The sequence below is a fragment of the Candoia aspera genome, chromosome 2 (genome assembly GCF_035149785.1).
Source record: "Candoia aspera isolate rCanAsp1 chromosome 2, rCanAsp1.hap2, whole genome shotgun sequence".
NCBI classification, from domain to species: Eukaryota; Metazoa; Chordata; class Lepidosauria; order Squamata; family Boidae; genus Candoia; species Candoia aspera.
The window spans coordinates 232,153,969-232,180,184 of NC_086154.1; the positions used below are offsets into that span (position 1 = coordinate 232,153,969).

A 26,216-nucleotide genomic window follows, 5' to 3' on the forward strand; every position below is an offset into this window, starting at 1 on the left:
ATTCTGGACCAGTTAGGTGGGTTCTGGGTGGTCTTGAGTGACTGAAGGGCCCCCCAATCTAGGAAAGGGCACAACTGGCACACCAGATGGAGTTGTGCAAAGGCCTTCCTGGCCACAGCTGACATGTGCTCTTCAGGCAGGAGCTGCGAGTCCAGGAAAGACCCCCAGATTGCGTATCAACCTTGAAGGAGGAAGTGCTACCTCATCCAAGGTCAAAGAGGAAATATCTCCAGATCTGGGTGGCCCAAACACCCACACTGCCAGTTGGTCTTGCTGGATTGAGTCAGAGATGGTTCCTCCCCATCCAAGCCTGCCCAAGCTCTAGGCACTGGGACAGAACCTTGACAGCTTCACCTGGCTGGCCCAGGGTCAACAGATACAATTGATAACCCCAAAGTGGTGGATGACCTGATGATAACCCCAAAGTGGTGGATGACCTCACTAATGAAATACACTGGGAAGTGAACAAGAAGTAGATGTTACAAAATAAGTTGGGGAAAGGTGAGCTGATGCATATCTACCCATACATTAATCAGAAATATTTTATACAAATCACACTTGGCTATATCTTACTGTGTATGCCATTACATCTTTGGTGTTTTGGCTTAACAGGTGAACTGAATATAGCTATTGTAGTTTATAATCTAATCTATTAAGTGATCTCAGCTGATAATTTCTGAAAATTACTGATGTGTGTACATATTTTTGGAGCTTTCAGAAGTAGTCATACATTTCAGAGTCTATACAATGTACTTCGTCCTTATTTTTATGTTGCTGGTATTAGTTGATCAAGTTGATGTTACAACATCCTTAAAATTGCAGAACAAGAATGCAGTCTTACCATTTAGCATTCACTGGGTCTGAAAAAATTAGCTTTGAATCAGTATTTAGTTCAAAATACTGTATTAATCAAAATATGTAAGTTTCTTCACTATTTTCCAGCTGTTGTATTGCAAAAATTACAGTATATTAAAATTCCCCTATAATATTGAATTCATTGTAGGTATAGTCCTATATAGGCAAGTTACATTAGTTGAAGAGCTATAAAAATGGATGGGAATCAGCTGGTCAAAGAGGATGTCTTTCCATCAAATCAGGAGTTGGCAACTAAGGTAGTGACTTGTGGAAGGATGGAACAGCCAGAGGAACCAGCTCCCCTTGCCTATGTATATGGTTCAGTGGGGAGAATAGAATCAGCAAGCACTGCATGCTTCCCTCTCAGTCATGCCTCCAGGAAATGGCTTTTCCTACTAAGAACTGTCCATGGTTCAGAATAATCAGGAGGTGACCCTTCTTTCTGCCAGAGATCCCCATAACAAGCACCCACTTTCATCTTCCTGCCCCTTTGAAATAATCCGTGTCTGTAACAAAGCTCATCTTGTAACAATTCTCTATTTCTCTATTCAACAGATAAGTCTTTAAAAATACATGCCTTGACAAATATGATCCCCCCCTCTTGATTCCAAATTCAGAAAAATATCATTTTGCAGCTCTACAACATTTCTAAATGTGGATACTCCAGATTGGCTCCACTCCAGAAATACTATGGAATGAATTACATTTCTAAAAGCTAAGCTGTGTCCTAAGGTCCAGGTTGCTTATTATAAGGTCCTCTCCTTGTAATTGTTATTATGGGATCCTTATCATAAATGCTTAAAGAACTGCAGGTATGAGTGTGCATGGTGGTAAGATGATACATATATACATACATGCACACACAAAATTAGCATGTAATTATATTTTTGATCATCCTTTAAAATAAGTACCGTATTCCCAATTTCCTTATGGATATTTTACTAGGCTGTTTTCCATCAGAACAGAAAAGGGGGAAAAGGGCTGTTTGGTCTAGTGCTGCCTTAGGCATGAAAGCCAGCTGGGTGACTTTGGGCCAGTCACTCTCAGCCCAACTCACCTCACAGGGTTGTTGTTGTGGGGAAAAGAGGAGGAGGGAGTACTAAGTTTGTTCACCACCTTGAGTTCTTTATAAAAAATAAAAGCAAGATAAAAAAAATCTTTTAAAAAAATCTAAAAAACCCACCCCAAGTCGCTGGGAGCCAGGCAGCATATAAATTTAATAAATAATTATGATCTTCCCTGGAAGCAGGTCACGCTGAACGCAATGTAGGCCACTTCTGAGCAGAGGATTACATTGCCCAGGAAAGAGTTGGAAATCTGAACGTTTTACAAAAGAAAAGTGGTTTCCCTATTGGGAGGGAATTACTAATTTCCCTTTAATAAAATTAAAGACTTCGCTGGAGGAAGACTGCGGGGCTAGCGTGAGAAGAAATGCCTTCTCTTCCAATGAGCCTGTCACAAGTCCCACTGCTTGAGTCCCACGTCCACGTCCAGGACTAAGGTGTACATAGGTGGCATTCATTCAAACGACTTGTAGGCCTCCTTCCTCGGCTGTAAAGGAAAAGATGCGCGCGCTTGCCCAGTCCCCTCCTTTAAGCTTTGATGCTGCCCTTCCTGGGCTGCGTTAGCCAGTCTGGGGACGAGCAACCAGTGTGGTGGGGGAGGCTCTAGGACCCAGGGGAACGCGGGCAGCCGGGCTCTCGGAGCCAGATTGCAAATTCTTCTCCGTGACTCAGTCGGCTCCGCGCAGCGCACAGTAGGCGGCAGCGGCGGCCGGAGCGGAGACTACCGAGCAGCAGGTCCGTTCGGCTCGGCGGGAGCAGCGGGGCGACCGTAGGGGGGCCGGTTGGGCGTGGGTAGCGAAGAGGACCGGAAGGACCGGGCAACGCGCTTCCCTTCTAGCTTGGGCCTAGCGCCACCGCCGCGACTGCCGCTAACGGCGGCTCCTGCCTGTTGTGTTTGCAGAGCGCCAAGATGGAGTACGAGTGGAAACCCGACGAGCAAGGGCTCCAGCAGATCCTACAGCTGCTCAAGGAGTCGCAGTCCCCGGACACTACAACGCAGAGAGCCGTGCAACAAGTATCCTGCAAAAGAGGGCAGGGGAGGGCACGGCGGGCGGGGCGTCTACGGAGATAGCAAGGCCCAGCGGCTGGGTCGGTTTGCCGCATGACTCCGAGCCCGCAGGAGGCGGAGGAAGGGCTCCGGGCAGCGGTCCGCTCCTCTTTGTCGTTTCGGGGGCAAGGAGGGGAATTAGCCGCGCGCGACGCCCTGGAGAGGATGACGCCTCCGGGCCTCCGCTAAGGTGGCCGGCCGTAGTGGTGATCCAGGCCCAGCCCCCGCCTGGCCTGGCGCGGGCTTTGAATCACGAAGGAAGCCTGTAGGCGGCGGTGGCAGCGCCCGCTCTGCCTCCCCCTCCCTGCGCCCAGGCCCGGCACCTGTTGCGAGCCTGGCGCCAAACCCCGTTTTCCTTTTCAAAGCTTGGCCCGCCTTTAGCAGCTCCGGTGTCGGTCGCTTTCCAGGCCCGCTCTCGGCCCCTATCCCTGGGCCTGTGTCTCAGGCTGGGATTGTGGAGCGGTAGATCCGACCATCTGTGCCATTAAATTCCTTTCGGAAAATTCCAGTTGGCTCCTTTTCTCTCGAATGATTCTTGTCGATAATTCAGAAACCCGGCAGAATAAGTCTTTTGTACCTTTAGGTGTCTCTGTTGGGCATTTTAACGTACAGGGAGCTAATAATTCTTGGCCACTTAAGTAGCTTCTTGTTTGCCTGTAATTTCATGGAGGATCACCTGGAGAAGAAAAATAAGATGAATTTTATAAATGTTTAATTCTTTTCCTTTTGGTGCATTGACTTTTTGAAGGCAGGTACAGAAGTGATTAAAGTGTTCTGTATATAGAAAATAGTTGTGAACTACACATAGCATTTTATCATTGATAAACATTAGAAGTATTCAGATCAAAGAAGCTTACCGTTATTTTTTTCCAGACATGCAGTTTTTATGTGTGGGTGAACACTGTAGTGAGTGTCCTTGTGTATGTAGAAATTTAGGATCGAAAATAATTGTTTTTGCTTCTCCCTAGGGTACAGATTTGGCTACAAACTAGATGTAAATGCCTCTTCTATATCAGTAACTAAACCTTTGGTCCATTGTTTGTGCATGCATTTTTTTAAAGGAAGGTAGTTTAATTTCAAAAAGAATTGATGCTAAGTAGGGCATCTTTGGATTTTCAGTTACCAAACTGTGTTTTACTCCTGCTAAATGAAATCCATTTGAATAATCTCACATTCTAAAGAAGCAGTTTAAAATGAAATTTGAGTGTAAATATGAGATAGTGAACAGACAGGAACATGTAAAACAAAAAGAAAGAATAAAAAATACCTTGCAGTCAGTCTCTCATATCATATAGTATAACCTACTATTTGCCATTCCCCCCTGTGTATATTTCATAGGCTATTGTTGCCTATACAATACAAAATTAATAGGATTTTGCACAGTTTCAGAAGAGATGCTTTACAATGTGTGGGTATTTAAATGCATGCGCCTGCATAGCCACATGGAGAAAGCTGGAAGAGCTTTTAAAGCAACTTTGAAAAAGACATGCTGCTTCAAAGATCCAAAGAGAAGCAGTTTATTTGCACTCCTATATAATTGCTTTGAATGCTTTGCGTAGCCATTAAAATTAATTCTTAGGTTTCCTAAATGAGACAATTGTCTTAGTTTGTCTGATTTTCTGCAACACAACTACTAGATTTTCCTGTTGGGTAAAGTACCATACTATGTTTTTACTGTTTTTAATTTGATCATCCCAGCATGTATCCTGAAAAGGAATAGTTGAATTTTCCTTGGCAGATTTGTACTTCCTTACTGAGTTTTATAATGCTTTGAAAACCCTTGCTACTATTACAATTTTTGTTCTTAATGTAGTTTTTTTATTTTACATTTTGTATTTGCATGACAAGTAATACACACATTTTTAAGTAGCAAAACTACATAAATTCCCTTCTATATGGTTTCTTAAAACTAATATGGTAAGGAAAATTAACTATTCTAGAAACGCTTGGAATGTAATAGGTCCCTGTTCAAAAAACCCAAATCTCTATGACTGCCAAAACATGTTCTACCTTTTGTTTATTTAATACAGAGGGGTCCTGGTAGGCCATATAGCAGTCCATGCTTACAAGCAATCTTCTGTCAGGATACTTACTCTTGCTAAAAACCAGATCTCAGAGTTTTATGGTAGACTTGTCTTGCATCTGGCTTGATTGCTAGGCTGCTTTTCTCCTTTCCGTTAGAGCAGCATACTTCTGAGTTGCTTGTCAATGGAAAATTATACCTTAACTGTCTGCAGCTTACTGTTGTGAAGAAGGTATATGTCCTATCTGTTTCTTACCATCAGGCTGGATTTACACATTGTAGTAAGCCATAGTGTGATTTGTTTGGTTTTGGCTTAGCATATTATTGGAATTATCCATTATATTTTGTAATCTGAAGTATATCGCTCAGTCATTTGTAGTTCAATAAACCAAGGTTATACAAACCATGGCAGTGCAGTATTTAAACCCAATTTGTGTTTTTATAGAGACTCTTGATTTTTGATATGCTGTTGTGTTAATATGCTCAACTGCTGTTTTGTAAGAGAAAATAGCGCCTTTTCCTTCTGGTGACAAAGTACACAAAATACTGTAATCATATATGCATATCGTAAATATACACATATGTACTGATTGATGTTTGCTCCAGAGTAACTTCACTTGAATTTACACCTCTGTAAGTGTGTATAGAATCACAACATTTAAGTTAGCACAGCATTTTACCAAGTTGGACTTTGCATAAAAGATTCTAACTTGCTCCCTGTTTGAGTTTCAGATGGCAATTTTAGACATTAGCCCAGCCTTGCTAATACAGCTGTGATAATACAAGTAGATTGCAGCCTAACCTTGCAAATACCTATCTGCAAAAAGCTTTGCGTTGAATCTGACTTTTGAATAGGGTGGAGCTATAAGATAATTAAGCATATGAACATCATGGAATATAAACAAATGTAAACTTATTAACATAATTACAAAGCTCCTGAAGCCTTGCCAGTGTCTGTACCAGGAGACAATTGAGGATCAGTCTGCCACACTTAACTACTTTAACATTCTACATAACCTTTGAAAATAAGGGTGAAGGTTGAAGTTATCTACCAATGCTGTAGTATCACAGCAGATAGATTGATGTTATTTCCTTTAAAACTCATTCTGCTTGAAAGTTCCCTGAATATGTCTGCTATCTTAAGTGGGAGAGGTAATCCTGATGCATTTCATATGCACCCAGTATAGAACAGTGCTAAATGAGAGAACCAGTGTGCTGTGGTAGTTAAGGTGTTGGATTGTCACTGGAGAGACCCTGGCTCTAGTCTAATCTGAGGCATGGAAGCTCGCTGGATGATTTTGGACTAGTCACTCTCTCATCCCAACCTACCTCAGAGGATTGTTATTGCAGGGAAAAATAGGAAGAAGAGTTACATACACTACCTCAAATTCCTGAAGGCAAAGTGGGATATAAACATAACCAACAAATGGGTAATTATAAAGGTGGATCTTCATAGGAAAAAGAAAAGGCAGAATCCTTTGTGCATTCTGCTTGGAGCTCTGCTATTTCTAGTGTTTTTAATCATAGTTTAGGGAACAAAAATCCCAATCATTAGCAAGTAAGAATATATGAGATATGTTTTGAATTAGCTTTCTATATGACAGTGGTCCTGATTAAACTTAGTTGGTAGTTAGATTGTTAAACTTCCAGCAATGATATTTTAAAAAATAATTTAAGTCAGTTTCACTTGAGTTTAATACAATTTTGCAGTGTTTCATATCTTACATGAAATAGCCTTTAACAAAATAATCTACTTTAGAAACTGGAACAACTCAATCAGTATCCAGACTTCAACAACTACCTGATATTTGTTCTTACAAAGCTAAAAACTGAAGGTGAGTTTTACATTATTTGTATTAATTACAAAGCTAGATAAATTAGGCCAGAATTTCAAAGGTTTCTGGGTACTTCACTCACCAAGACTTCATGGATTGTTTAGTCCACCAGACTAGATTCCACTGAAGTATTTCTTCCTTATTCTGTGTACAAGAACAATTGCTCAAAAATAAATGGAATTTCTTTCAAATAATTGTTTTGAATAATACAATGAATGTATTGGGCAGCATCAAGAAAAATTCTAATACTTTTTTTGTTACGATATTAAAATTATGCTAGCAAACCCTTGAATACTTTGACATGGCTTCAATATCTTTAAAATCGTGTGTCAGCATTTTATCTTTCTGATATATTTTTGTGCAGAAGTAAGTTGACTACTTTATGCTTATTTTTGGTTGTCTAGCTCACTAATTTAACACTGAATAGGGTGAATTATGCTCTTCTTTCTTAAATAATTTTTCTTTTATGCATATCCCTGTTCAGCATATAATATATTCTTCCTCGGGTGTTCTAAAGCCCTGGATATGATCCAAAACCATATTGTTCCTGTTATATTATACAAGGAAGTGGATTCTAATGGGATGTGGTTTTGGATGATGATGATGGTGATGATGATAATAATAATGATGGAATTGTTTATATGATTGAGCCTGAGTCTGTCCAAATCTTGAACATTGTCCAGAATAAGTCTATTTTGCTTAAGCTGTCCAAAATATAGTTAGAAGAATTTTTTTTTTTGAGAGTTGAATAATTTATTGGGAAATAACTGTTTTTTCTTAGTAAAAAGTTGCAAAGCGTATCATGGTTTATATTCTCAAAACGGCTTCATTTCTATTCTTAAACAAAACTACTTGCTCTTTCAGATGGATTTTAGTGCAATAAAATATCAATTTCCCTTGCTTTTTTTATTATTGAAGACAGCATTAATTTACTGTTCCATGTGGTATTACAGGCTAACAAATTAAGATATCATTAGGCTTTAGGATAAATCTGCAGGTCAAGGAAAGATCCCAAACTCTAATATTCTGTAAAGGGAAGAGCTATACATTATTAATAGATTTATTTAATTTATTAGATATATAACACCTTTCATATACATTAAATTGGATTATGTATATTAAATGACTTTATATTAAACTTACCTGCTGCCATTCATATCACTTGATAATTCCGTTATGCAAATGATGTCATTTGTGTCAGTTTACATAATTTGTATAATGAATCCATGAAGTCATTTACATAATGATGCCATTATCCAAATGAAGTAAATCAGTGAAAAAAACAGTCCATTCCATTTGGAGATGGTGCATCAAGATCTGGTAAATTGAAATTTCATTGTACTGTACTGTTTTTTAAAAATTCAGTCTAGTATTGTGTACAATGTCTTGATTTTGAAATTGTTGGAGCTTGAAACAGCTATTCTGACTACTGGAAGAGTACTGATGCTGTTGCAACCATTCTGGAAACATTTGGAGCTTCAGCTGTTTCTGGAAAGGTTGAAATACAGTCGTGTTGAACATTCCTGGCAAGAATGGAACAATCCCTTACAAGCTTGTAATGTTCTCTACATCTTGAATTCTAAATAGTGCATTGTTTTTCAGGTGATACTATAGTAAAAGTGTGTCCATGCTTAGTGAAAACTGCACAACAGAAAAACTGGATGTATGTGCTCAGTAGTGTGACTGCTGTCACAGAATATCTTGATATATCAGAAGGTGCATTGCAAGACCACAGTGTTTTATTTTAAAAAAAAAGATATTTTCTAACTTGCTTTTATTGATAAAATAATCTCAGAGGTCAGTTAAAGTTAAAATTCCTCTCAGGTTCCTCCATTAACACAGTCTTGGAAGATAATGGCAAACTAACATATCTATGGAGTCATACAATTTAATATTATACTATAATATTAAATAATGCAGGTCTGCATATGTTTCTCATTTCAATTATTTCAGTTGGGCTTGCTCCCAAGTAGGTATATGGAAGATTATAGCCTAAATGACTTTTCTTTAAAACTTACTACAGATGAACCAACAAGATCACTGAGTGGTCTCATTTTGAAGAATAATGTCAAAGCTCACTTTCATAATTTTCCTAATGGAGTAACTGATTTTATTAAAAGCGAATGCTTAAACAATATTGGTGATTCCTCTCCACTAATCAGAGCCACTGTAGGTAAGTCATGAATATTTATTTATATTCTGTTTCTTTATGCTGAATACCTTGTAAATAAGTACTACATTTTTTGAGCGTGCTGGGTCCTTTTCTTCAAAAATAATTGTTTCCATAATTGATTGTTCAGATATATGAATATTAGGTTGCTATAAGTATATCAACTGATACGTTTAATTATACATTATATAAATTATATTTATTTCTAATAAATTTATTCCAAGTCGTCTGCTTTTAATTTGTTTCATGATAAAAATGTGGGTGATTATTTTAGCTCCTTTAGATGTAGGATAATATGATAATATGAATTCCCTAATGTATATTACCAGAAAGATTATCTATTTTTAATCTTAAAATATCTTCATTCTAAAAAAGCTGACTTCTTTGCCTTTACTTAACACATGATCATTGTTCTGCTTGAAAGGAATATGATCTGAACATAGAAGGGTCTTGGAAGGAATATGAGCAAAGCATAGGAAAGAACTTATTTCGAACATAGATTCAAAGGCCAGCTTTAATGTTGTCATTTTAGGATTCTTGCTGTGGTTTTAATGCGAAATGCTTTTTTTTCCCTTTATAATATTTTGAATTGGTATATTCCTGGATACCTTAGTTCAGGGGTAGGAAACCTGGAGTCCTCCAGATGTTTCTGAACTCTGGTCACAGCCAGCATCATTGATAATAAGGAAGTTTTAGTTCAGCAATATCTGGAAGCCATATGTTCTCCACTCTTGCCTTAAATGAACAACCATGCTTCCCTCTGTTTGTGTTAGTTGTATATGTCAGCAGTTTCTCCTACATGTTCCCAAATCTTTGGAAGAAAGAAAGGTATTTTGGAGCAAATTTGAGTATGCATGGGGGAATAACAGCAAGGAAAATCCCTGTTGCATGAGCAGGAGTTACTTTATATCCTTATTTGATTGCCATAATGGTTTCATCTCCAGAATATAGAATCAGAGTATCTGCCTTATCAGTAGATGAGAAAGCCAACTGTTGAACATTCAGATAAATCAGCTCCAGTTGATGTGGCCAATAGTTGGCAATAGTAGAAGTTGAGTCTTGATTATATTTGAAGGGTGAAAGTTGATCTGTGCATTAGATCACCAAAGAACTGCCTGTAGCTTCAAACATTTGAGAAGATTTCCCCATTCCCAACACTACTTCCTTATATTCAACCATATAAATAGGGTTATATATGTCATCTACTTGTCTAGTGTTAAGGTAATGTTTTGTGGCTTGAGGAAAACTGAGAAGTGTACAAGGACATTCCTCTGCAGATTAGTTTTCTACGCAGTTTTAATATCAGTCCATCTTTATGTCTAAAAATGTGAGTGTATGTATCTGTACACACAGACACACTTTATCTAGTCACCTAAAGAGATAAGTTTTTAAATCTTTTTTCTGTTGCCATTCTTATTTATGAATTAATTTGTTACATTGTTATATTAAAGCAACTTATCAGTAACTTTTTTTTAAATTCCTTTAAACAAATTCAAGGTATCTTGATTACAACCATTGCCTCAAAAGGAGAATTGCAGAACTGGCCTGAACTTTTACCAAAGCTTTGTAGCTTGCTTGATTCTGAAGACTACAATACTTGTGAGGTGAGGGTTTGCTTTTTCTAATTAAACATGCCTCTGTATTTGATTATGACAGCTTTAAATTGTTCTGAAATGCTAGAGTAAACTAATGCTTTCCCCAGTTTTTTAGGTCAATAGTGTGGTAATTATTATCTTTACTACTTTTATGTTTTTCTGCCTGGAATTTTACAATTTGAAATAAGATAGAGATTGGAATTTTTAAATCTTTTAATGTAGTGATTATTATTTTGTGTTAATTCTATTTAATATTAGTAACTATTTTTAGTAGATAATAAAACTGGAAATTGCCATAAATTACCTATTTAGCTTGAATACCAGTAAAAAGAAAGCATCAGATTGTCATGAGTGCCGTTGAGCTAAAGTAATCAGCGCAATGGCACTCATGACAATGACAAGGAAATAGGTGAAGGGGTACAAGTTAAGTAGCCATCAACCCACAACGACTAACGGCTAACAAACAATAGATAAACGGATCACGGAGCCACCCAAGCCATCAGCAGCAATACCACGGGGATCGCCCAGCTGAAAGCAATCAGCAGAAGAATGAAAACCTGAGGATGGGCGATCCTAGAAACCCTCAACCAATGGCAGGGCAACGCATGGGACAAAGGGGGGTGACGTGACCGAGAGCGAGGGGGCGCTGACCGGCGCGGGGTATTTAAACCCCGCACCGGCGCGCTCCTGTCACTCTCAGCTTTTTCTAACAACGTTGTACCTATCCTGAAATAAACCAGAGCCTGCTTTGCAACCCAGTGTCTGAACGTTATTCAGAGGTAGGCAGCGCATGACACAGATACTAAGAAGCACTTAAAATAAAACTAAAATATCATTAATTGTTGGAGTTAGTCCTTGGACTCATCAATAACAAGAATTATATATTATCATGAGATACTGTAATATTGGTGAAATGCCAGTCATGGTGGTTGTACAAAAATCCTTGATATCATCCTTCAGAAGGAATTCTTACTTCCCAAACTTGCTTTCTCAAAGACAGAAGATAAGTGCTTTAAAAACTCTAGAAAATATTACCTTATTTTTTTTTCTCATTAAAAATGTCCTTCCCAATGATATTTTTCAGCAGATACGGGAAGATTTTCTTGGATTCTGTAATGAACCTTCTTTCTGTTTTTTCTCCAGTAGCAGTGCTACCCTTCTTTGCAAAGGAGAGGTGTACTCTTCCTTCCACCTGAGTTAATTGAAATGTTTGATAGGAATTAAATCATAGGCAGCTGCTCCCCAAATGGGTCATAGTGTTCCACATATCATTAAGCTGTTTTTGATTTCTTGATTAACTTTCTAACAATTCTTATTGGAGGAAAAAAACTGTATTAGCAAAGAGTGTATTAAGCAAGTTTGATTTGGGCATCCCATTTTACAGTTCTATTTCAGAATAATCTGAGAAGCATTTTTGGAAGCATTTTCATTGGAGATTTTATTCCATTACTGCTGTAACCTGCCAAACCAAATTTTACTTGAAAGCTTTACATTAAGGGATAAATAACTATGTAAATAAAACAAATAAAAATATTTCTCTGGAACAGAAGATTTTGGTTTACCAAATTTTGAAGTGGGAACAGTCTGATCCCTTGATTTCTCTTACCCCAAATGTTCTGGAGACAGCATGCTTCGATGTTGGCAAAACTAAATCTAATGAAGATATAATTATTGAAGACAGAACCAACTCTATGATTTGATCACAAATATCAACGGGACCAGTGGAAAGTGTAGAGAGGCTACATAATGACAGGACAGAACAAACTTCTTCTGCAGCTGGTGAGAAATCGAGTTCAGTATTAAAGTCCCCACAGACAGGGCAGGACATCTAGATAGGTTAAAGAAATTACCTGAAAGTAAGAAAATGAAATTTAATACAGAAAAAATGCTAAATTCTACATTTAGGAAAATATCAATCAAATGCAAAAATATAGGATAGGATATACATAGTTTTGCAATAAGACTTGTAAAAATTTCAGGGAATGCTAGTTGACTGCAAAATAAATATGAGTTAGCAATACGATGTGGCTGCAAAATAAATAAATGCAATTTTAGGCTTTATCAGCAGACGTGTACTTTCTATACCAGGTCAAGTAATAGTTCCATTTTATTCTGTATTGGTCATACCATATCTTGAATATTGTATCTAGTTCTGAATATCTTGCTTTAAAAGGGATTCAGACAACATATTCTAAGGGCAGCAAGGATGATTACAGAGCTATAAACTAAATGAATTAAATTTAAGGTATTGAGAATGTTTAGCCTTGGGAAGAGGAGACTGAGTGTGAATATGGTATCACTCTTTAAATACCTAGAAATAGCACATACACCCAATGTTCTTTATCACCTTAAAATGCAAGGTGTTGAATAAAAGATTTAAGTTACAGGAATACAGATTCCAGTTGAATAGTAGAAAGCTCCTACTAAAAAGTAAGAGCATTTTGACCCTGGAACCAATTGTTCAGGGAGATGGTGGGTACCTGATCATTGGGTGGGTTCATATGGAGATTAGGGAGCCATCTATAGGAAATACTTTAAATTCCTCCACTGAGCAGAAGTGGACTTCTGTTTAAATGGCCCTTTCTAACTCCGATTCAGTGTTTCAGTGGATTGTGTGCTGTGGAAATCAAAATGAAATTATAGAGTTAAATTATCTCAACATGAAATTTTTTTTTGAAACTTTTGTAAGTTTAGAAACATGAAACTTAGATAATACCTCTTTTGAAACAAGTTTCAGTCAGTGAGGAGAGACCAGAATGAGCAGTTTTATGAAAAGGCATACAAAATCTTGGTACTGGCTAACATCTATCATGATCAGAATGAATAGATTCTGACCTCATATTTTTCAGCTCTTCATAAAAACGTTCAGGTGTCTAAAGAAGAACATTGAATATCTGGCTAATTACTGCTAAAATAAGTTCTTCAGCAGTATCTGGAGCAGTGGAAACAGACACTCTAAAAGCACCATAGGTAGAATAGCTTCTTTATGGATTTGCTTGGAAAAGAAATTGGAAGTTAATTATCAACTGAAAAATGTATGCCTTTGGTTTGCAGAACCAGCCAGAGGACATTAACCTAGGTATGAGGAGGTGTCCATTATTCCCAGTAGTCTGTTACATTGCAAATGAATTCATTTACAGTGATTTGTCATTGTAGCTGAAAACGATATAAAATAATGTAAAATTAGCTTAAAATCATCTGCCTTATCTGAGCCATTTTGAATGTCATGGACTTGTCATTTGGGAGGGTTATATTTCATAAGCTAAATTAGGAGAATTGCTGATGTATCTCTAACACGCTTTTGGGAGAAGTGGACGTTGTTTTTCAGGAGTTTTTTGCATTATAATTTTTGAATCGGGAAATGCATTGTCTTTATATATAATCTCTATATAAAAACCCTGTGCCTATCAGGATTTTTTCTATGGAGACTCCTAGGCCAGCTAAAGAGATCTGACGAGCTGCTACATTATTGTAACGTGACCCTCTATTGAAGGATTGGCAGAGTGGTTTAGTACGAACGTTCATAAATCTGGTATTTCTACAATCATATTTATTTATTTATTTACTTGATTGATTTCTATAGCCGCCCATCTCAACAAGTGACTCTGGGCAGCTTACAACAGTCCCAGTTGCAGACTGCTGTTCTGTTGTTAGGAAGAACGAAGGGAATTTTGTTACTTGTTAAATTTATATTTTTCCCCAGGAAAGTAGTTTTCTTATAAAGTATGTTCCTGGCATACTTTCTTATCAACGATTCATAGTGTCTGAAGTACTTGTGTTGATATTTGTGTGATTAGCTTAATCCAGTTTTAAGTCTAAAACTTTCATCTGCAGTTCAGAAGGAACAAGTTTATTTCTATTGCTCTAGCAGAGTTCGAGCAAGCAAGGTAATTATCACTAGAACCTTTTCTTATTTTTTACTTTATTTTTTATTTTTAGAAGATTATAAAATATAAACAAAGTACCAAATATACGACCATAAAAAAATTAAACTAACCAGAAATAAGAATTAAAAAAAATAAAATAAATCAAGAAGAAAAAAAGGACCCCCCCAAAGCTCTAAAAACCTTAACAGAATTTAACAAATTACAATATTAAAGCAATTAGAGTTAGTGTTGAATCTAAAAATCTAATGTATAATGACTGGTTTACAAAAAATACCATATAATACAATATTGTAAGTAGATACAAAACAAAAAGGGAAAAATATTTAATAATACCACTGCATTATTGTAATATATCACAGAATTTATGCTAAAGAAAATCATAACTAACCTTTGATTAGTGGAAAATGTTCCCTTTTCCAGGGCATTTTCTGCAATTAGGAGAGATCTTAGTTGACTGACTAAAGAAAGCATGTTGTTCTAAAAATAAAGGCATACTCGGCTAGAGGCTGGATTAGAAAAAAAAATACTACTTTATTCCTATTTATTTCTCCTTCCTTTACAGTGAAAAGTGTCTTGTTTGGTCTTCCTGATTGTACTTTCTGAAAAAAAAATACTGTTTTTAAATAAGATGTTGGGCTATTGCAACACGTTCTACACAGGGCTGCCCTTGAAGATTACTTGGAAGTTACAGTTGGTGCAGAATGCAGTGGCATGTGCAGTGTTGGCCACCTCCCAGTTTGCCCATATTACAGTGCTGTTGCTTGAGCTGCACTGGCTGCCAGTTTGTTTCCAGGTGTAATTCAAGGTGCTGCGTGTCACCTTTAAAGCCCTACATGGCATAGGGTCAGGTTAATTGAGCAACTGCTTTTCCCTGAGGGTCTCTGCTGGCCCCACCAGGTCTAATAGGGTGGGCATGCTCCAGGTCCCTTCCCTTAAATGTTGCTATCTAATGGGACCTAGGAAGTACATCTTTTCTGTAGCAGCCCCTGCCCTGCGGATCACCCTTCCACTGAGGATCCGGCAGTCCCCCCTCTTTTAGTCTTCTGGAAGGCTGTAAAGAGCTTGCTCTTCCCTGAGGCACTAGGGTAGGGTGGGATGGGAGCCTGTGGATGATTTTGTTAGAGGCATCCAAGGAGGATGGCTGAGGTGCTTTTTCTTTCTGGTTTTCTGGTTTTTATTGTTTATTAGTTTATTGCTGTTTTGAGCTGCCCAGAATTGTGTTCTAAGAGGGGTGGCCATGAAGATCTTTTAAATGAATGAATGAATGAATGAATAAATAAATAAATAAATATGTTAGCGTTTCGAATTCAGCTTGCACTGAGATAAGGCAAATGTTTAAAATAATAGTGTGTCTGATGTCATTATAGAAGTATCTTAAAAAACCACATTTATCTGGCAGGGTGCATTTGGAGCTCTTCAGAAGATTTGTGAAGATTCAGCTGAAATCTTAGATAGTGATGCTTTAGATCGTCCCCTCAATATCATGATCCCTAAGTTTCTACAGTTCTTCAAGCATAGCAGTCCAAAAATAAGGTAAGAGATGAATTTCTCCACTTAATTATTTGAAACATTTAAGTCTGCAAGATTTGCAGGGAAGCATTTTAAAAACAGTTAACATGAGTATACTGTTGAAATTTATCTATCTATCTATCTTAATTTCTGTGAGCATCCACTTGTACACAGCTGTGGGTGGCTTACAAAGGTTGAAAACAGTAATATGAACCAATTAAAGCAGAAATAGAAAAGGCTATGCCAGGCAGGGAGTGGGTAACCACAACTCAAACTAAATAGTGGGCTGACATGCCTGTGGAAAGAGCAGGGTCTTCAAGGCTCTTTTGAACACACAAAGGGATACGGCTGTGCAGACCTTGGGAGAAAGTGCTATTCCAGAGGGCAGGCTCCATAACAGAGAAGGCACCCTCCTGGGTTCCATAAGATGACATTTTTTTAATGGATGGGACCTGAAGCCTGCCTACCCTGTTGGATCTTACCAGATGGTCAGAGACAATTGGAGACGGGCAGTCCTTCAAATCTCCATGCCCTGTGCCTGGCAGAACTTTATAGATGGCAATCAGCACCTTGAATTGCCTTCAGAAACCCACTGATATCCCATGCATTTTGCATAGCAGAGGTATTTTGTTTGCATATTCTGTCTTATTTTTATCCAGGTTTTGGGCCTTGAATATCATTCTTTGCTTTTACTTCCTCAGATCTCTAAACATTGTGAAAAAATCCCTTTCTGTTGACTAGAACTGACTTAACTGTGATTTTTTTTTCTGAATTGGAAAAGTCCTTTCATTATTAGCTTAGTTCATGTGCCACAAGTTATTCTTGTGGTATGTGATATTGAGACATTTACCTGAAAGGAGATTAAACTTTGTGTCCTGTATATTACCAATCAGTAGCTTCTTGAATTTTAGGTGACAGCACTCACCATTTTACTGTCCCTTAGAGATCAGTAAATACTTAACAAAAAGGAAGGTATGCAACCAGAGTTTCTGCTCCTACTAAGTGAGTTTAATGTCATAGAGGTGCTCTCTTAACAACAGTATGGCTATAAAATCACTATAACTGATACAGAATGTTTCTGACATTTCTGAAACTGTTCCAGATGTGCAATACACACATATGCTTTATTCATAAAATTAAATAGCAAGGTATTTGTTCCCTTTGAAAACAGATTGATGTTTGGTTTAATTCTAAGAAGTGACAAATTTATTCCTTTGACTTTTTACAGTAATCAGTGTCTACAGTTTTTAAAATTATGTATTATAGGTCTCATGCAGTTGCTTGTGTCAATCAGTTTATCATCAGTAGGACTCAAGCCCTTATGCTGCACATCGATGGATTTCTTGAGGTGGGTGATTCATATTCGACTGAACCTATTGTGGGTAATTATGATGTGTTCCTCTTTTTCTAAATAAGTTTCCATTGCTTCAAAATGGTCCCATTTGGTTTTAAGAGATAGCAAGCAGACAGTAACATCTTTTTTTCTTGATAATATGTTGCAACAATTAAGAAGAAACTGCTTTAAAAGGTGAGCCAGTAACTATAAAAATACGCAATTTTCTCTTGAGTTAATAATTGAGTTAAGCTGTTGGTTTTTCAGACAATTCTAGGGCCCAAATATTCTGGCTTTATATTAATGTCTAGCCAAAAATGTGGTCTAAGTAGTATCCATTTCTCTGTCTTCCAGCTATGCTGGGGTCTGGTTGATGAGTGCAATAAAGGTAACATCTCTTTGCCTGCACTTAAACTGTCTATTCTCTGCCCTGGCAGGATTGATTGGCGTAGCTGTTTGCTTGTAAATAAATGTGTATGTAATACCAGTTTTATTTGTAGTTAGCTGAGCTGACTTATGCTGAGCATTAGAAGAGATAGAACTTCTTGTGTAAATTAAAACAGTTCTGTCTTGTCTACTAAAAGTATCTGAGCTGAGAAAGCTTTATCCATGGTTTAACTTCTGTAGTGTTTATAATGCAATAAAAATACCTGCATTGTTGAATTAAAGGTGACGATATATTTCTAGAACAGTGATCTAGAAACCAAACTCTTAAGTCCATCATTTTTTGCTTCCAAATTATAGACTACTGAAAGAAGAATGTTGGTAATACGAATTTTTATTTGTAGTTTTCTCTCTCTCTATCTGGTGAGTACTTCAGTTTTTTTTGTTTTTCTTTTGTTCCCCTTCAACAGAATCTGTTTGCATTGGCTGGGGACGAGGAGCCTGAAGTACGTAAAAATGTCTGTCGGGCTCTGGTAATGCTGCTGGAAGTTAGAATGGACCGCTTACTTCCTCATATGATTAGCATTGTTGAGGTAACACTTTGCATGTTATTTCAAAATGAATGAAAGTAGAATAGTTTTAAGTAAAAAAATATAAGGAATAGATAGGTAACAGAGTGCTTTGAAAGTCAAATCTGTAATTCAGAATTGTTTCTAAATGTCCTATGTATGTTTGTCTGTTGGTCCATTTTACCTTAAGAGAGAGAGAGTGCATGTATGTATGAATTTTTATTGCTTTAGAATACAGAACAAAACAATACAAAAAAAGACAAAGCATATTAAAGGACAAAAAACATAAATATAACATAACTCATTTTTAAAACGCAGCATTGATCACAGAGCTAGTTCATAAGCAGACCGTAATAAATCACTAATCCAACATTGTAAATCCAGTCTGCCACTATCTTTCCATCATAAAAGAATAATCTTTTCTGCTATATCCCATAACCAATAAACTCATTCTTTCTACTACATCATTCAAAATCACATTCACATCTTTAAGACATATTACTCTTCCCAAAACCATATTAACAAACTTATAAATATGAAACCAAAATGGGATGATAGTGAAGCAGTCCCATAGCAAGTGTCTAAGTGTTATGCTCTTCCAGCATAATGAAGTTGACAGCCTCAGACATTCTCTGAGATGTGCCATAAATATATTTTGTTAAAGCTCATCTTAAGTTCATTAGATGTTGTATTCTTTAAGATCCTTAATCAGTAATTTGTTAAAATGCAGTATTCCTATTCTTTGTTACGAAGTTCTTGCAGATAATTTTGTCCATGTTAGCAATACATTTTAATTGCCTGTAAAAGTATCCTGCTCCTGCCATGATACTGTGTAAAAAGAAATGAGTTTCTTGTTAAAGGTACAACTTCAGGTTTAAGCAGCTAGTTTAGTCAATATTGTTTCCTCTTGGAAGGACAACTAAAAATTATGTCTGAAAAAACTGCATGTAAAAAACTAATTTTATGCGTTTTGTTGAAAAAAGGAATTTTCATTTCAGCAAACATCACACACACACACAAAGAAAAATGAAAATAAAAGCTGTAAAGACTCCCTTAAAAAAAACACAAAACAAGCCTAAAAAAAGAAATAGGAAAAAAAAATTATTGTTATTAAGACATCAGATCCTCTGTATTTTCAGTCTACCCAATAATTATATAGAATGAAAATACAGAGTAAGAACTGTCTCCAAAGCCAAGGTGTCTCATCTCCTTCTGGAAAATGTGAAAAAAGAAAACATTGAACAAGACTGTTACTTTGTGCCTTCAGGTGATTCCAACAAAATAGTAAAATTTATACAACTTTTGGATCAAAAAAATTCATACCAGAATCCGGGAATAAATGGAAGATTGCTGGGAAAAGAGAAGGAGAAGGCTTTTCCCCTTTGACTTAGATACCAAATGAGTTTTACTGAATAGCTTCCCCTTCTGAACTGATTTGCTGAGGCAGATTTGGAAAACCCATACTCTGTTTTACATTACATTCCCAACATCCTACTTGCCAAGTTCAGTGCAGAATGTGATCCTGTAGTGTAGTTCTCAAACATCTGAGAATAGGACTAAGTCTTTGTACAGAATGGGCATGCAAACTGACAGAGAAGCAGCTTCAGTTTGATGCTATATCAGCTGCAATAAAAACAATTTTTATGCATTTGTTTGTTTATAATTTACCATTGACTGGCCTTGCTTGATACTTTAAAGGTTGTTTAGGAATTATAAATTATTTCTTTGAATACACTTTGTAGACAGACATTTCATCTTGAACATTCAACACTTTCATATTGCGTATTAGAATTTTCAAGCTGAGTCTGATGTGAATCTATCACTATAATTGTTTTTTTCACTCTGCCCCTTAGATATACTAAGCAGTATATTTCTGCTTCAGCTCCAGAAAGTTCCAGTGGACATATAGAATGAAGCTTTTATCTGCATAAATTTAGAACAACTAAATTTAGTTGTTCTAAAAGATTATAAGTTATGGGGTATTGCTTTTAAAATAAGCAATTCCATATAGCTTTCCTTTTCTATTACTTTCTCTTGTGGGTCTGGAATAAGTTCACCTGCAGACTTTCTGCTATTCTTCAGCTTGCTTGATAAGCTGCTCTCCCTCCAGAGAGGAGGGGCCGAGTCCCATTTTCTCTTAGAGGTTTTGGACCCATAATTAATCAAATGAAAAGCACTAAAGCAGTAATTTAAAGAAAAGTAATAAAACAGTGAAAAGATTAGGAGCTAGCTTTTAACTTGGGAGGGAATCTAGCTGTCATAAGTGTAGCATGTTACCATACCAGCTGGAAATCTCCAACTATTAAGTGTGGATACTTAAAACACCTCTTAAGATTTTCCAGTTTTAGGATTACAAGGTATAGGTAGTCCTCGAGTTATGACGGCAATTAGGACTGAAATTTCTATTGTTAAGTGATGCAGTCGTAAAGTGTGGCGTCAAGTGACCATATCGCTTAGCAATGGCAGTCCCAGTTACTGTTGTAACCCCAGTATCATGTGGCTCGTTAAGCAGGAAGAGGCAGGAGTCCCAGACCAGCAGGCTAGCAGGTGAGAGTTAAGAGTGGTGGTGGGGTGCTGCTGGCAGGCGCTGTGGAGTGCAGGCAGGTGCCACAGGGGTGCAGTGGGCAGGTGCCAGAGGGCGTGGGCAGGCGAAAAAGCAGTGGGAGCTGGAGCAACTTCCGACTTCCTGCTGACTTCCTCATTGACTTTACTTGCGGGAAGCTGGCAGGGAAAGTCAGAAACAGTGATCACGTGATCATGGCTCAGTGCGATGTCATAATCACGAGCCAGCCACCGAGTGCCCAGATCACGATTATGTGACTGCAGGGACGTGACAGCTGGGACTCTGAGGACTGGTCATAAGTCCCCCTGTTCAGTGCTGTCATAACTTTGAGCTGTCAATGAACAAGTGGTCATAACCTGAGGACTACTTGTAATATAAATCATTACATGTTGTTATTGCTAATGCACTGTTTTAAATATTGCCTGCACATTGTCTCCATGCTTTCTTTCTAATATATTAGATTGCATAGAGAAACCTTGATGTGAGCTAAGCCATGGATAGGTATAGCCTGCAGTAATCAGCAATCATTTCTGTAGCCACAGCAATTATGTTTCCAATTATTAGTGATAACATTGAGAAAATAGATGGCTGCTTTATAGTAAGGCTGAGGAGAGATTCATTCAATTTGTGTGTTTAAGGTAAACTTTCCTAACTTGCTAAATTGATATGTAAACAAAAATCCATTTACATTTCAATATGCAGTCTTTCTAATTGTACAGTGAGGTTCTTCAGTCAAAAATTAAAACTACCTATTGGAGAACAGTGTACACAAAAACATGGTGTCAAATACTGTACAAAACCCATTACATGTTATGGACACTGTCCGTGAGGGATTGCCAATTGGCAGGGTCCAGGAGGAGGGCCTTCTCTGCCATGGCACCTGTCCTCTGGAACAAGGAACCCCAGGGGGTAAGACAGGTCCCCACTCTCCCAGCCTTTCAAAAGGGAATAAAAACTTGGCTATGCCACCTGGCCTGGAATGGGAGGGGCAACAGCTCTTCATGGGGGTGGTTGGCCCCGTGAGGGTGCCAGGATAAGATCTCATTGTCCATTTTGAATTTTATATTTATATTGTATTTATGTGTTTTTATATTATTTTTATTCTTTCTAAGCTGCCCAGAGTAGTCATATACAAGATGGGTGGCAGAGCAATTTAATAATAAATAAATAAATAAAAATGTTTATGAAAATGATGGTTTGTGAAAAAGCATACACTTTTTCTTGCAGATTTTAAGAACTGCGTACTGATTTGGGAATTGGACAGACTATACATGAGTTTGAAAAGTGAAAAACTGAGGAAACAAATACAGACAGACCCACTGTATATGTGAACTGGCACAAAACATTTCACTTTTCAAGATTAGTAATATAGCAACAGGGGCAGTCAAAATCAGTTTGTAATAGGCACATATAGTATTTGATCATTAAATAATAAAATGGGGGAGTCTAGGGGGAAAAAACAATGATGATTCCAGTTTCTAGAAGAATTGGCAGAACTCTGAAAATAAAAACTTGATTAAATGTTTTTGAATTGGAGGTTGAATGTCAAAATGTTATCCTGCTAGGACAAGTTTGCATAAGGTAAAAGAGTTGTGTTTTAAGCAGCCAGAATATAGAGGGTAGTATCTGACTTTACTTACTCAGATATTAAACTCATTTTTCCAAACTTCCCATATGATGCTAGACTGTTATATTAAAGGGTTTTAATTACATTATATTTTCAAAGAGACCCAATTTCTGTTCCTTTTTACTTTCTTACCGTTATATATAGTACATGCTGCAAAGAACTCAGGACCAAGATGAAAATGTGGCTTTGGAGGCTTGTGAATTTTGGTTGACTTTGGCTGAACAACCAATTTGTAAAGATGTACTGTATCGGCATCTTACAAAGTAAGTTTATTATACTTGCTTATTTGAAATTTATATGCATGTTTATCTCACTGAGTCTTTAAAAAACTTTTTAACAGGTTTCATGAATCCTGTATAGTCATTATTTGGAACATTTTAATTGAGATGGTATTTGTAACATCTTGTGCCCGTGTACTTAGCCATGGACACACCTCTTTAAAATTGTGGATACTAACTTGATACTAACCCAGAATTTCAGAAGTGTCATAATATGTCTCCTGGTCACTACCATATTTTTGTTAAATTCTAAAGCCTCAGTAATCAATTTAATAGCAAAATTGCATGTATTTAGTGACAAAATCACATAAAGACTCCAGATTTTTGAAAAGAAGTATTAAAGGTTACTAAGAATGTTTGTTCATATTTACTGTCCCCTGTGAATGTTTTATTGATAATGTTAAAGCCATAGTGGTGTTATATTGGGAAGAGACTGTTAATCACTATTGTAGCAAGGATAGAAATAGCTGAATTATTAAAGCCTTTGAAGATTGACTAAAGATTGTGATATGCTCTAGGATTAAAACATAGTTTTGTCTGCCAGGATAGCTTTTATGAAAGTAGGGTAAAAGCCACTAATACCAGATAGAACTTTCATGTGGCACAACCAAGGAAAAATCTGCTTCTCCATGAAAGTACCTAGTGGGTTCTCCATGTTGTGTAGCAAGACTGCAGACCACTTATCCATTATTGTTTTAAAAAATTGCTGTGTTGTACAAGCTGAGGGTAATTGCTTCTTCTGTCCAGTGAAAGAAGCCTTCAAGCATATTTGTGATGGAGTCAAATTTTCTTTTATTATTTATCAAATGTATTTATCAAATGTATGATTCCTGGTGGTTTACAGTATAAATAATTAAAGTCTCAGTCAAACATAACAATAAATAAAACCAAGCCAAAGTATATACTTACTTCATTCTCTGAAAGCTTTCCATAACAATTCTGTCTTCACCGGCTTTTGGAAAACCATTGGATAGATACCTGATAGATGGCCTCAGAGGATAGACAGTTCCACAGGACAGGGGCCATCACTGAAAACCACTGTTGCTACACCCTTGTTCTCCCTCACTTTTCTAAATGAGGGTCTTATCTCATGAGCAGCATATTAGATGGGTTAATTCCACTTGAAAGAAATAGTCCTGAAGGTAACTAATAGCTAAGCTTTTGTCAGACCCAGCCCAAGAACAACAACAGAGTCAGTCCGTTCAAACTCCTTTATTTGCTCACACCGTACAGACAGAATTTTGCCAGACTAAAGCTACTCTACCTAACCTAAGGGGACATAACCTGGGAGGCTGTAGGGCGGGGCTATCCTGAACCTCTTCGTTTTCCCACCATTGCCTCCTGGACTGTGCCTCCGCTTATCTCCTCCACCTCCTTAGAATGTGCTCCCTCCTTCCTGAGAACCCGCGGCACTGCCAAAATCCACCACAGCTTTACAGGGCTTTATAGATTAAAACCAGCACTATGAATTGCACCTTTCAACCAATTGGAAGCAAATGTGGGGCCTGCAACATGGTGTTAATGGTTATGATTGCTGTTGTCCACCAAGTATGGTCCACTTCATTTGGCTGTGATACATATGTATGTGTGTGTTCGTGTATGTATATGTATAATCAAAAAAATATTTCAATATCCTGAAATAGCATCCAATGAAATATTTTATATCTTTAAACATTCTAAATTTTATAGTTCCTGATTTTAAGACATGCTAATTTTAATTTGATTTAAAAATAAATCCATGTCATTTAGAACACCACTGAAATCCAGGCCCAAATCTTTGAACATTAAGTGAGCAGACAATACGTCAGCATCTTCTCTTAAGTAATTTGCATGGGCTTGAATGGCATTTGAAAATATTAAAGAATGTGAATTCCTGATTATACAACTTGAGGAATTGATATTCCATAATTTAATTAAATTCTTTCTCTGTAGGTTGATACCTGTCCTAGTAAATGGTATGAAATATTCAGAAATAGATATCATTCTGCTGAAGGTAGGAATAACTATATTTTGCCTCTGATACCCATGAAATGGGGTTTTTTTCTTTACATCTAGCAAAATGTGGCATATTTCAGTCCTGAGCTATATTCGCTTTCTTGGAAGTAAGCTCCTGCATACTCAGTGAAACTTGATTCTGAAGTGGTACTGTTGTATGGAGAAGTTAATAACTTGTGATCAAGATACATGATTCAGTGAGTCCCTAAGTGAACCAAAGCTTGGACAGCTTCTGTGTGATACAAAGTGAAACACAATATCTGCAAATTTGATTGCATGCTTACAGGTAGTCCTTGACTTACAACCACAATTGGGACTGGAACTTTGGTTGCTAAGTGATGCGGTCATTAAATGAGGCATCACGTGACTGACCAATTTTACGACTTTTTTTTTCCTGTGGTCATTCAGTGAATAGTGGTTAGCTAAGCAAATCTGGCCTCCCCCATTGATTTTTCTGGGAAGGTTGCAAATGGTGATCACGTGACCGTGGGACACTGCAACTGTCATAAATACATGCTGGTTGTGAAGTGCCCAAATTTTGATCATGTGACACAGGACGCTGCGATGGTCATAAGTGCAGGGACAAGCTGTGAGTCACTTTTTCAGTGCTGTCATAATTTTGAACAGTTACTAAACAAATGGTTATAAGTCGAGGACTGCCTGTATTTTTTATGTGCAGTTGCTTACAGATACAAAATAAGAAAACTGTATACTATGTAGAGGTTGTGCCAGCTTTGATTCACTTAGGGATTAATAGAAATAGATAATCTGACCGGGATACCTAAATTTTTGCCTATAACCATAAGCATAGAATTGCACTATTAATAATTCTTAGTGGTTCTTAGCCATTAACTTATTTTCGTAAGTTGTTTGATACTTTCTACTTGTTAATTCTTGCAGATTTAAACATACATTTGGTGTGTTAACTCAGCATATAAAAGTAAAAAAAAACTGATATAGCATAAAAAGAGACAAGTGTTCTTGAAACATCTCTCTCTCCTTATATTCTGCTATTTGGTTTTGGTAATAGGGAGATGTTGAAGAAGATGAAGCAATTCCAGACAGTGAACAAGATATAAGGCCCCGGTTTCACCGTTCACGAACAGTAGCTCAGCAGCATGAAGAAGATGGTATTGAGGAGGAGGAGGAGGAGGAAGATGAGCTTGATGATGATGACACTATTTCTGACTGGAATTTAAGTTTGTGACTTTTCCAGCTTTTATTTATTTATTTATTTATTTATTTATATTTATATTTATATCACTGCCCATCTCCCCCCAGTGGGGGACTCTGGGCGGTTTACAATAAAATAAAGGTAAAAACATATCCACCTAAGTTATAATTAAAAATATAAATAGGAAAATAAATATAAAATCCAAGTGGAGGTGGAACCATAATCAATAAGGGGTGCTATGGCGCCAGCCACCCCCAGGTGGAACTATCGCTCTCCCCATCCCAAGCAAGGCAGCAAACCAGGTTTT

At 37.2% G+C, this 26,216-nt stretch overlaps 1 protein-coding gene across 2 annotated transcripts in view; it reads left to right on the top strand.

Annotated features, from left to right (window-relative positions):
* The first annotated feature begins 2,548 nt into the window (after positions 1–2,548).
* Positions 2,549–26,216, top strand: part of TNPO1 (transportin 1) — a 58,663-nt gene continuing 34,995 nt past the window's right edge. For both annotated transcript variants that reach the window (XR_010067345.1, XM_063295502.1), the window contains exons 1-11: positions 2,549–2,654; positions 2,821–2,934; positions 6,750–6,825; positions 8,849–8,998; positions 10,493–10,599; positions 15,877–16,010; positions 17,253–17,334; positions 18,174–18,296; positions 22,607–22,725; positions 24,673–24,733; positions 25,766–25,934. Coding sequence is in view for 1 of the 2 variants with exons in the window: in XM_063295502.1 (XP_063151572.1) it covers positions 2,830–2,934; positions 6,750–6,825; positions 8,849–8,998; positions 10,493–10,599; positions 15,877–16,010; positions 17,253–17,334; positions 18,174–18,296; positions 22,607–22,725; positions 24,673–24,733; positions 25,766–25,934 (1,126 nt within the window). In the remaining variant the exon portion in view is untranslated. The remainder of the gene's footprint in view (positions 2,655–2,820; positions 2,935–6,749; positions 6,826–8,848; positions 8,999–10,492; positions 10,600–15,876; positions 16,011–17,252; positions 17,335–18,173; positions 18,297–22,606; positions 22,726–24,672; positions 24,734–25,765; positions 25,935–26,216) is intronic.